Raw genomic sequence first — 12,982 nt, 5'->3', positions numbered from 1 at the left:
TATCTATCTATCTATCTATCTGTCTGTCTGTCTGTCTGTCTATATCTATCTATCTATCTATCTGTCTGTCTGTCTGTCTGTCTATCTGTCTATCCATCTGTTTATTTATCTGTCTATCTGTCTATCCATCTGTTTATTTATCTGTCTGTCTATCTGTCTATCCATCCGTTTATTTATCTGTCTGTCTGTCTGTCTGTGTCTATCCATCTGTCTGTCTGTCTTTCTGTCTATCCTTCTGTCTTTCTGTCTGTCTGTCTTTCTGTCTATCCTTCTGTCTGTCTGTCTGTCTTTCTGTCTATCAATCTATCTCTCTGTCAGAGTGTGAATAGTGGTATAAAGTGAATGAAATCTCCTCTGCAGTAGAATAGAGCTGCAGTAGAGTCAGTTCAGTGATGTTCTTCTGCTCTTCTTTCATCGCCTCATTTCTTGTCGAGCTTGTTGTGTGATGTGTACAGTGAAGGAATGTTATCTTGTCTACGGGCGATGTTCTGTGGGATCTGTTCACTGAATGTTTACTAAACCGCTTCCTTGTGTGTTTCTCCAGGGAGACGAAGGCCCCCCGGGTCCACCTGGAAAGCCTGGTCCCACTGTAAGTGTCTTTCTTTTTCAAGATTCATGTTTGTTTGTTGCTATTTGTTGTGAATGTATACAGGCAGAAGCATTTACAATTACACCTGTGTGTGTGTGTGTGTGTGTGTGTGTGTGTGTGTGTGTTTTCATCCACTACAGGGACGAATAGGACGGAAGGGTTTCATCGGTGAACCAGGACTTGAAGGACTGAAGGTAAGTGTCTCCTCACCAGCAGAAATGATCCCACGTGTCCATCATCCAATATGCAAAAAACCCAACTGCAGTCTTATATTCAGTATTTCCAAAAGTTTCTATGTGATTGTTCACATCACTCTCTGATTGGCCAGTATATCAACCATCCGTACAAATGTGAGATTTATCACAGATGATAAATTCATATTAGAGTTTACGTTTACAGTCATAGATTCTTGATGATGCAAGTGTTTCATTTTGTTGAGCTGGTTTTGATGTTCAATTATTTATTTTTTTTCTGTTCCCAGGGAGAAATTGGTGACCCAGGGAATCCTGGAAAACACGGCCCCCCTGTAAGTACAACTATCTATCTATCTATCTATCTATCTATCTATCTATCTATCTGTCTGTCTGTCTGTCTATCTATCTATCTGTCTGTCTGTCTGTCTGTCTGTCTTTCTGTCTGTCTGTCTATCTATCTGTCTATCTGTCTATCTATCTATCTATCTATCTATCTATCTGTCTGTCTGTCTGTCTGTCTGTCTGTCTGTCTCTCCGTCCGTCTGTTTGTCTATCTTTCTGTCTATCAATTCATCGATCTTTCTGTTTGTCTATCTATCTATCCGTCTGTCTGTCTGTCTGTATCTATCTATCTATCTATCTATCCATCCATCCATCCATCCGTGTTTTTGTAAAAAAAAATTGTTACGCTGATTGAACTCTTAATTACGATGCTTTTTGTTAAATTACTGGCAGTTTTCCGTTTCACAGTTGTGAAGTTTCACTGAGCAAACCTGTTTGTTTTCCCGTTGTGTGTTTGTTTATGCTCTTGTAAAATCAGAGACGTATTGTGAGGATCTAATGCTGTGTGAGAAAACAGAGCTTTAAAAAGAGCCTTTTAATGCATTTCATGAGAACGTCCTCCCTCTCTTGAACTTCTTCAGAGAGATTTAGGACACACACAGCGATTGCCCTTGGAAAAACGTTTATCCCGCGGTTTCGCTCCATCTTCTGATGGGAAGACGAGACTGCGTCCGCGTCCGTGTGAGCAGGATTTGCTTTAGATACAACACAGAAAACATGTGCGCTGTATTTCTGTGATGAGCTCAGTCATAATATTTGCATTCTGGTTTGTGTTCGTCTATAGTGTACGAGCTCACATGTGTGCCGCATTAGAGATCAGCCGCAGAAAATCTGCGCAGGGGCCCGACGGCCCCACTTCAAGAACAGCAATCTGGAGAACACAAGGTCTTTAATGAACGCATGGCATTACTTTCCAAATGAACAGGACGAGATCAAGCTGGAGGGGAAAATGGTTTAAATCTGCAGATTAGTTGCTGAAGTTCTCAACCTCTTGAAGTCCTTCACACCAACTCTGACTTTTCAGCACAAAATCTTGCAGATTAAAAGTTGAAAGTCATTATTGGTTCTTTAGAGCAGTATTTTAATCTCTGGGTTTTTCTATGTTTTTTCTAAGGCTGGGTTTTTGCTAATTTTGACAACCAATTTGGAAAGGTCTGAAGCCTCAAGGTTCCATATTTGGTGATTATTTTGTAGTAGAACTAATATTGTGACAGAAATGTATCAATTTGTTACAGGAATATGCATTAAAAAATCAATGGAGTTTGGGTGTCACCTAGTGGCTTTTTTTGTTATAGCGCCTAAACAAACTCTCACAGGAACCTACATTTTCATAATATTAACTTCAAATTTGGAACATAATTTAATTAGACATATGGCTTTAATCTTATAGCAAATGTAGGTTTCAAAATATTTTGTAAAATATTTATGTTATATCAAAATAAAAGTACACTACAATTTCTTTACAGTAAATTTAAACTTCTATGGCATTTTTAATGTCTTTCTATTTTGTGACATAAATGTTGGCTGTTTTTAAGTGTGATACAGACTGGAGTTGCTTTCATTTCTTGTAGCTTCATCTTCATCCACTAGACGGCAGAGGAACATGGATTTCAGTTAACTTTAGGATTGATTTAAAGCTAAAATCATTCAGCAAGCATTTTCTCTGAGGACTCACAGTAATGAAATCACTTCGGTTGTAATAGAAAAGTAGCTGCTGGATGATTTTTGACACTTTTGACGTGTCTGGAGTGTTTTTAGCTGCAGAATATCCATCCTCTGAGGTTTGGATGAGACATTTTGATGTAGTGACTGTTACAGCAGATCTATGTACTGCTGGCTGTCGCTCGGCTCTTCCAGGAAAATATGGAAAGCCTCGTCAATCCCAGCATGCACTTGGTGGCTCTCCCGAAGAACATCTGTGACGTCTGGCATGCTTTCAGAAAGGTCATTATTTTATTTCTTGGTTCTCCAGAATCCCCTTGTAGTTCATTCCTATGTAATCTGTCCGTATTCTCGGTCTCGGATGTATAGAAATATAAAAATGAATGTGGACAGCGGCTCAGATCATTTAATCTTGGAGGAGTTTCATGAGAAATTAGTTTTTGATTGCCGATTTTGGCATCGTTGCAAATCTGAGCACAGTTTGAGACATTTTTGATCTCTTTTGTAATTCTAGAGGAGATTTGTGAGATTGCTGTGTTAAAAATTATATATATATATATATATTATGCTGTCAAAAGATTAATCGCGATTAATCACATACAAAATAAAAGTTTTTGTTTGTATAATATATGTGTGTGTTCTGTGTATATTTATTATGTATATATAAATACACACACATACAGTATATATTTTGAAAATATTTACATGTATTTACATGTATATGTTTATATTCATATCATTTATAAGTAAATATATTTAATATATAAACATAACCTATTTTTAAATAAATATATACATGCATGTGTGTGTATTTATATATAATAAATACAATTAATAAATATACACAGCACACATACATATATTATGTAAACAAAAACTTTTATTTTGGATGCGATTAATTGTCATTAATCACTTGACAGCACTAATATATATATATATATATATATATATATATATATAAACAATAAACCACATACCACAGTTCAAAAGTTTTTTTAAAGAAATTAGTACTTTTATTCAGCAAGGATGCATTAAATTGATCAAAAGTGACAGTAAAGACATTTATAATGTTACTAAAGATTCAAATAAATATTTCAAATAAGTGCTGCTCTTTTGAACTTTCTGTTAATCAAAAGATGCTAGGCTTCCACCGAAATATGAAGCAGAAAAAACTCTTTTCAACAGTAGAATGTGACTCTGAAGACTGGTGTAATGGCTGTTGAAAATTCAGCTTTGCATCACAGAAATCAATTATATTTTTCAATATATTCAAATACAAAACAGTTATTTTAAATTGTAATAATATTTCACAATTTTTTACTGTTTTACTGTATTTTTAGTCAAATAAATGCAGCCTTGGTGAGCAGAAGAGATGTCAAAAACAAAACAAAAAATGAACAGACCTCAAACTTTTAAGCTGCAATGTATGTTATTAATTTATCTTGATCAATTTATTAACACTTTGCCTCCAAACCTTACAATAATGTTCTTTGTTTTTGAAATTGAAAATGGGGAATGACCTGCATGAAACATTGACATGGAAAATTTTGTAGGAGCTTCAGTCAGACGAGCCAAACATATCTGATGTAATGATAGTTCTGTGACAAATTAACTGTCAGAGGGACGTCGAACGCTTCGGAAAGTTCCCCAGGGCTAATGGTGCATGCTGGGAATCGTCCCAAAAACTTACTTGTACTGTACCAACTTACATGGAAGCGATGGAAAATCCTGTACAGGAGTGTGACTTTCCACGTCTGTGATGATTTATGAGTGCTGGGAGTGTAAATGCACATTGAGTTCATTGTGTTTAGTGCGGCGCTGGAAACAGAGCTTTATTTAATCTGTGCTGTCATAATACATCGATTTGTTAACAACAAGATGGATGTGAGCAGTTTAGCATGTTAGTAAATGTCCCGCTGTGGAATCATTACAGATCATTATAGTCAGTGTGTGAAGATGCAGGACAGTCTTAAAGAGACAGTTCACCCCAAAATGTGGTCATCATTTACTCACCCTCATTTAAGTCATCATTTACTCACCCTCATGTATTACTTACTTTCTACCGTTCAATTCATTTAAACTATCACTCTCCAAAAATGGCAAAAATACCATAAAAGCATCCTGACATTCATCCATCAGACTCATATTTTTCAAGTCCTCTGAAGTCATATGATGCAAATCTCAGTTGCACTTGTATTAAATTACAAAATAGATGTGACGTTACTTTTTGAATGTCATTGGTTCACAATGCATTTTTTTTTTTAAATGTGAATTTATGGCTATGAGAGGCCTTAAAGACTCAACATGGTCAATACCTAAAGCTATCATATGGATTAGAATATAGTGCATGAGTCATTATATTATATTATATTATATTATTCAAATATTCACACACACACATCCATGTACTCTTGTAAAGCAATTCTTCAGTTCCTGTCTGAACGCTTTCCAAAATCTGACGTGAGGAATGCAGGAGTGTGTGTGTGAGAGTGTGTGTGTGTGTGTGTGTGTGACCAGCATCATTATTTGAGATACAGATGACGCCTCAGACAGCAAGAGTTACACACTTTGATCTAGTTGATCCAAACTAGTCAGCAAACCAAAAGAGCATTTGTGTGTGTGTGTGTGTGTGTGTGTGTGTGTGTTTAACCAGCTCTTGTTCTCTGTGTTGTTCAGGGTCCGGTTGGACTGATTGGAATAACCGGAGTGATCGGACAACCTGGAGAAAAGGTAAAACCGAGACAGAGTCTGTATCTTAAACCACACAAGCGTCATGATCCACATTTATTCGGTGTTACTTGATTTCTGCTAGAAAATCTCTTTATTAAACATGACTTAATAATGTTTTTAATTATTTTTCAGGGTGATCGAGGTCCTCCTGGTCCTTTGGGTCCTCCAGGAGAGAAAGGTTCAACAGTAAGAACTTATTTCATATTAGCAAACATTTATTAAAATGCATTGCACTGCAAAAAAGGATCTTCTTACTCATTATTTGTGTCTTGTTTTCCAGTAAAATCATCGAAACATTCTTAAATCATAACATACATTTACTTGAGAAGCCAAATAACATAAGATTTTAAGTTTTTAAAATAAGTTTTTTAAATTTTTAATTTAAAAATTCTTAAAACAAGAAATATTTTTCTGACCAGATCATTCTTAAATCGTTCTTAAATCTTTGAATTCTGAATAACAGTAGTAATTTCTTTAAAAAAAAAAACCTTTCAGACTCCAAACGTTTTATTTTATTTTATTAAAAGCATTCTTAATTCTTCAAATAATACATAATTTTACACAAGCATGCACATTAGGAGAGTGTTTAGATATTTGTACTGAAAAAACAAGACAAAAAAATTGAGGAAGAACATAATTAATAATGATAAATTATACTTGGCCTCTTTCATGAAACACCAGCAGAACGAATCGTTTCTTGTATGTAAATTGTTGTGTGATGCAAAACGTGTGCAAATCATTTGTGAACACATTTAGAACATATTTCTGTATAAATCATTTATAAAACTCAGTTAGTTCATTCTGAATCTGTTCACTAGTTAGTTGGGTCACTGGTTAGTGGGTTTATGGTGTTAACCGTGTGTCTCTTTGTCTGTTTAAGGGGTATCCGGGTCTTCCAGGAGGTCCTGGGGATTTCGGCCCGCAAGGTCCACCAGTGAGTTTACCCATGATCCTCTGCGGTTTGAGATGCAAATTTTGGGGTGAAAGATTGAGGTTGAGAGTAACTTTCCACTTGATAGCTGAAATTTTACTTTGTCTCTTTTCTCAAGGGTCCACAAGGGCCGAGAGGAGCAGCAGGCATTTCCGGGCCGAAAGGACGAAGGGTAAGATGACTAGTGAAAGAAATGAATGTCTTTTTTCTTTAGCTAATGATGTCAGTGCGGCTAGAACAAAGCAAACTGGAATCTGAACTGGAGTAGAGAGATTCGATTGGTGGAAACCTTTGCTTTGATTGAAAGCAGAATTGGCCTATAAGCTCATTTGGGTGATTGTTACCAAGAAATAACTAGGTATTTCATTCCAGATTTATAAGACACAGACAAAATTATAATTTAATATTAAATTTTTTTAATATAAAGAAAATTAAGCATTTTTTAAAAAGACCATTAAAGGTGCTGTATGTAGGATTGACATTTTTGCAGTCCAAATTCAAAATATTGGAGAGGGTTTTTTTCACCCTGCCCCTCCTCCTCAGACTTGACGCAGACGCAGGTTGCCAGATTGACGACACCAACAGGAACGAGCGCACCTTCCTTGCCAGCTTCCATGACTGAAATGAAATATGCTGTGTTTTCCGCCAACTGTCAACCTGGGGTGCCGAAATACAATTGGTTAAACTGGCAGTGGGCAGAGTCACACAGACCAAAACAAAGACAGACATTCCGACACGGAACACACGTTTTCAAAGGAGAATGACTGACTGTAGCATTGTTTGTCAGATAAACAAGTATGTTAACTTAGCATGTTTCTTGCATATCTGCAAACATATTATGGTATTTTTATGCTTTAGTAAAGTCAAAAACTTACAGTACTTTTAATATTTTGTTGCTTTGTAGCTGTATTTTTTATAAAAATTCATTATTGAAAATAATGTCACAGTGCAAAAAAATTCTTAATGATCCTAAAAATGCTTAAAGTGCCCCTATTATGGGTAATGAAAGGTTCATATTTTGGTTTAGGGAGTCTCAACAACAGGTTGACATGCATTCAAGGTCAAAAAACACTTTCATTGTCTTATAATATGCATTTATTTTTACCTTATTTGCTCAACGACTCCCAAACGATTCGCTCAACCATTCATTTTTCCAAACCCCTCCTTTGCGTGACGCTAATCTGCGGTGATTGGTCCGATTGGTCTCATTTTCATTTCATCTCGCCTGTAATGCCTGATAAAGCAGCGTTTGTGAGCACAGTGCTGCTTTGTGTACAGCGTTACCGGGGAAACAGCTATTTTTACCGCTCCAAAAGCTGCACCTAGTGGCAAAGAATGATTTTTTTTCATTCAGACCAACGCAAAAAGACCAACAAGTGGGCGGGCAATATGCTAATGTTTCATGTTGATGTCAACATTGAATCATTGAAACGAGTCGTTTTTAAAACGAATTCCAAGCCGTTTTTAGAGTCGACTCTTTCTTTTGAGAGACAATAACTTTATACACGGTGCACTTTCAGATTTAAAACTTTGCAGGATGTTTTCATTCACTTAGAGCTGTGTTACACACTGTTTGAAAGGTCATTTTCAAAAATCCATAATAGGGGCACTTTAAGGCTAATGTATTAAGCTCTCTATCTGTTCAGTGTGGCTAGATGTTTTTAGTGTTTTTTTTTCCCCCTGACCGAGTGAATCGTGTTTCTAGATAAACCACAGGGACCTCTAGTGGTCAAAACGAATATGACACAGTCACCACTGATGGTCTTTATTTCACACTTATTTGAGGGGCTATTTCATCTGAATCCAAAATATAAATACATTTATATTTAATTTTATTAGCATTTTTTATTCTGATATACATTTGATATTTTGAATTAGATTGTATTTTCATATTTTTTGCATTTTCATTTTTGTTGAAGTTTTGCTAATTATGTTTGTCATTTTTATTAGCTTTTATTCTTAAAAATGTGTCTGTCATTGGAGTACATTTTACAAAAAAAAAACCTATTTCAGTTTATCTACCTCAAAATTTCGCATTTAATTTAGTGTATTTCTTGGTGTTACTACAATTTTTTCAGTGTATGTATTTTTTTTGTTAAGCTTTAGTTTTTAGTTTTAGTTTATTTAGTTATTTTCGTGCTTAAACTAAATGAAAATGAGAATTGTTGAAATATAATATATATTTTTAAATATTTAATTTTATTTCCCGTAATGAAGATGTTTTAGTTAATGATAATAACATGACGCTACAGAATTATTGATGATAATGTACAGAATGATTTCTGGATTATTTTTACATTTTTACTTCTAGTCTTTTTAGGGAAACTGAATGAATATTTATGTTTATATTAATTTCTATATTTGTATTTTTATTATTTGTATTTTTATATTATTTATATCCTGATTTACTTTTTTTCTGAATAAAGCTGGAAGAATAACTTTTTTTGAGCATTTAAAATGTTTAATGTATGTAACAAAAAGTAACGGTCTTAAAAGTGCAGTAGCAGAAACAGCTGGTTTAATTAATAAGAGGTCACCATTTGGGTAAATGTTTAAGGAAAACTCAATTACTTGCAGGAAAGCTTGACTAACATAATAAATGACAAAGAGAAAGAGCATGTTTGACGTGAGTCCTAATGACACAGGATGAAGTCTGTCAGGGGCCACAGAAGCTGATGAAAAGAGGTTTGAGGTTCACGCCAAACTCTGCAATTAAGAGAACGCTCCCCTCCGTTCTGTTTATATAAAACAGTGCAGATCTGATTTTAATGATGGTGAGAACGGGCGACTTTAAACCCCCTTGTGAAAACATGACAGACAGATCGCTTACACATCCTGAACAGAGCATCGAGAGTCTCCGTTCATGAACCCAAAGTCAACAGACGAGACTCTCTGACTCTGTGCTTCTGCTCCAAAACCTAGTATGCACCTGCATAGACAGCTTTTAACACATTATAAGCATGTTTCAAATGCAGTGGCTGCTGAATACATTATAGTGCCTTTTAAGATCCCTTATTTTAAATAAATACTAAGGCAGCATTGCATTTTATTTGAGAATGCACTGCAACAAGCTCAGTCCAATAATTATATTATTTTTCATTCAGTACTGAAAATTATAGATTGAATTGAATTGTACAATGATATGTGATATTTGTATTTTTTTGCTATTATTTATATACTATTGTAGGTATATTATTTATGTATTATTGTATTGTATTGAAAATTAGTTTTCATTTTAATTTTAGTGTAATTTTTAATAGTTTATGTACTTTAATCATTTGTATTAGTTTTTGTTGATAATATTTATAATTAGCTTTAATTTATTTTCATTTTTGTTTTAGTAATTTTATTACGTGCTTATGAGTCCTAATGACACAGGATGAAGTCAGTCAGAGGCCACAGAAGCTGATGAAAAGAGGTTTGAGGTTCACGCCAAACTCTGCAATTAAGAGAACGCTCCCCTCCGTTCTGTTTATATAAAACAGTGCAGATCTGATTTTAATGATGGTGAGAACGGGCGACTTTAAACCCCCTTGTGAAAACATGACAGACAGATCGCTTACACATCCTGAACAGAGCATCGAGAGTCTCCGTTCATGAACCCAAAGTCAACAGACGAGACTCTCTGACTCTGTGCTTCTGCTCCAAAACCTAGTATGCACCTGCATAGACAGCTTTTAACACATTATAAGCATGTTTCAAATGCAGTGGCTGCTGAATACATTATAGTGCCTTTTAAGATCCCTTATTTTAAATAAATACTAAGGCAGCATTGCATTTTATTTGAGAATGCACTGCAACAAGCTCAGTCCAATAATTATATTATTTTTCATTCAGTACTGAAAATTATAGATTGAATTGAATTGTACAATGATATGTGATATTTGTATTTTTTTGCTATTATTTATATACTATTGTAGGTATATTATTTATGTATTATTGTATTGTATTGAAAATTAGTTTTCATTTTAATTTTAGTGTAATTTTTAATAGTTTATGTACTTTAATCATTTGTATTAGTTTTTGTTGATAATATTTATAATTAGCTTTAATTTATTTTCATTTTTGTTTTAGTAATTTTATTACGTGCTTATGTCATTTTGTGCTTTAGTCATTTTTATTGGTTTTTCAATATTTTAGCTTTACATTTTTTTATTTCAAGTTGAATTTCAGCAATTTTAGTTGAAGTTTTAGTAATGTTGCTTTGTGCTTTTGTAAGTTTTTATTATTTTTCTTTAAATATTTCAATTTAGCTTTATTTTATTTTATTTTAGTAATATTGGTTCTTTCAACTTATTACAACAAAAGTTGTAATTTTCAAAAATTAGTTGCCAATGCAACAGTTTAAGTTACTGTACATGTTGATTATATAATATATATATTTTAATAATATAATATTTTACATTTTATGTTTTTTCGATTTATTTTACTTTGTCAATTAATGAAAATTATTTTTAATAGTTTTAGTTCACAATAACAACGCTAACTTATAAATATCACATATTAGTAACATCCTAACACCAAACTATTATAATCAATAGTGAGTTGCATCTCTCGTGAGCTTAAGTGGTCTATATAGTGTGTTCCAAAGTGGCGACTAATGAGGTTGCATGTTGGTTATGCTTACTGTATATAGACAGTAGACAACAGACAGCGAAGCAGTGCAATAGTTTCTGTAACAAATCCTCTCTTTTTTGGTTTTGTTTGGCTTGTCCTTGATTCCCGGTGTGTTTGGTCTGGCGTGAGGCGTCTCCACTCTGCTGGTCTCTGTTGATCTCATTGATCAACCAGCTGGACTGTTTATAATGATGAACTTGATGTAATAAATCTCATAAATTGACTTTTCATAGCATGTTCTTTAAAAATAGAAGAAAGAAAACATCCAAAATACACTTTCAGGTTTATTTTATTGCACGTTATCCATTTTTGTGTTTGTAAATTTAAATTACAATACATATCTTTTTTTTTTAAGTTCCTCCACAACGGCAGCACTTAACATACACCAAACTAAGCAGTTTTAGTCCTTTCTATATTCTGAAGGTTTTTACTGAGGGGTTTGTTCATATATCATTCACACTTATTTATACAATATTTTATTCCTAAAAACATGGTGATTTTTTCTGTATTATCTTCACTCTAAAAAAAATATGGGTAAAATATGAACAAACCCAGAATTTAACCCAACCGCTGGGTTTGTCCATATTTTACCCAGTGCTGGGTTATATTTAACCCAGCATTTTTAGAGTGTTTTATTGTTACTTTCATTCTTTTTTTTTTCTTTTTTTTTTTGCTGAATTTCATAGGTTTTAGTAAAAACAGGATCTTATTTTAGACTAGTGGAAAGAAAATATCCAAAATACATATTAGAGTTTTTATTTTATTGCGCGTTATCTATTTTCGTCTGTAGATTTCAATTAAAATACATACCTTTAAAAGTTTTTTCTCCACTTCAGCAATACTTACATACACCAAACTTAGCAGTTTTATTCCTATGTATATTCTGAAGGTTTTTACTGAAGGGTTTGTTCAGATATCATTCACCGGAGTTTTTATTGCATTTTATCTATTTGCGTCTGTAAATGTCAATTACAATTCATATCTTTAAAAGTTTTCTCCTCCACTTCAGCAGCACTTTCATGCACCAAACTTTGCAGTTTTATTCCTATGTATATTCTGAAGGTTTTAACTGAGGGGTTTGTTCATATATCATTCACCTGAGTTTATACAACAGTTTATTACTAAAAACATGGTGAAAATATATTTTTCTGGCTGTTGACAGTATTTTTCTGATTTATGGAATGATAAAAAGAGATATCCAAAATCCCCTCTACAAAAATGTTTAACTCTAATATGTCAACAAAATCAAACAAGAATTTTGAATCTGGCTTTATGCGATGTTCAGATTTATCTTCTGGAATTGTATGCAAGTTAGTGCATATTCAATTAGATAATGCATCAATTGCACATTTAAACACTTTAAAAAAACTTCTAATACACTTTTTTTTTTGCAATTCTTAATGTAGTCAATCATCTGGTATGTATGATGATATCTATTAGTTAAATTTTTTGTCCTGTTCACCTATTGTGTTTTTGTCTTTTAGGGCCCCAGGGGACATGACGGCCCTCTAGGAGAGCCAGGCCCTGAGGGCATAAAGGTACCAGCGTCCTTAAAGATCCAAAACATATACACACATAGAGAATTATATGTGGCCCTGGAGCACAAAACCAGTCTTAAGTCACTTGGGTATATTTTTAGCAATAGCCAAAAAAACATTGTATGGGTCAAAGTTATTGATTTTTCTTTTATGCCAAAAATCATTAGGATATTAAGTAAAGATCATGTTCCATGAAGATATTTTGTAAATTTCCTACCGTAAATATATCAAAACTTAATTTTTGATTAGCAATATGCATTGCGAAGAACTTCATTTGGAAAAATTTAAAGGCGATTTTCTCAATATTTAGATTTCTTTGCAGCCTCAGATTCCAGGTTTTCAAATAGTTGTATCTCAGTCAAATATTGTCCTATCCTAA

At 33.7% G+C, this 12,982-nt stretch overlaps 1 protein-coding gene across 1 annotated transcript in view; it reads left to right on the top strand.

Moving 5' to 3' along the window:
• LOC107730676 (collagen alpha-1(XXIV) chain) overlaps positions 1-12,982 on the top strand; it is a 119,783-nt gene that overhangs the window by 64,259 nt on the left and 42,542 nt on the right. Inside the window, exons 21-28 of the mRNA XM_016541549.1 lie at positions 545-589; positions 730-783; positions 1,071-1,115; positions 5,464-5,517; positions 5,650-5,703; positions 6,398-6,451; positions 6,567-6,620; positions 12,550-12,603. Coding sequence (XP_016397035.1) covers positions 545-589; positions 730-783; positions 1,071-1,115; positions 5,464-5,517; positions 5,650-5,703; positions 6,398-6,451; positions 6,567-6,620; positions 12,550-12,603 — 414 coding nt within the window. The remainder of the gene's footprint in view (positions 1-544; positions 590-729; positions 784-1,070; positions 1,116-5,463; positions 5,518-5,649; positions 5,704-6,397; positions 6,452-6,566; positions 6,621-12,549; positions 12,604-12,982) is intronic.

Source organism: Sinocyclocheilus rhinocerous, unplaced genomic scaffold (assembly GCF_001515625.1).
Source record: "Sinocyclocheilus rhinocerous isolate Xijiao unplaced genomic scaffold, SAMN03320098_v1.1 scaffold2358, whole genome shotgun sequence".
NCBI classification, from domain to species: Eukaryota; Metazoa; Chordata; class Actinopteri; order Cypriniformes; family Cyprinidae; genus Sinocyclocheilus; species Sinocyclocheilus rhinocerous.
The sequence above is the reverse complement of the archived record's forward strand: the minus strand, read 5'-3'. Positions and strand labels throughout refer to the sequence as shown.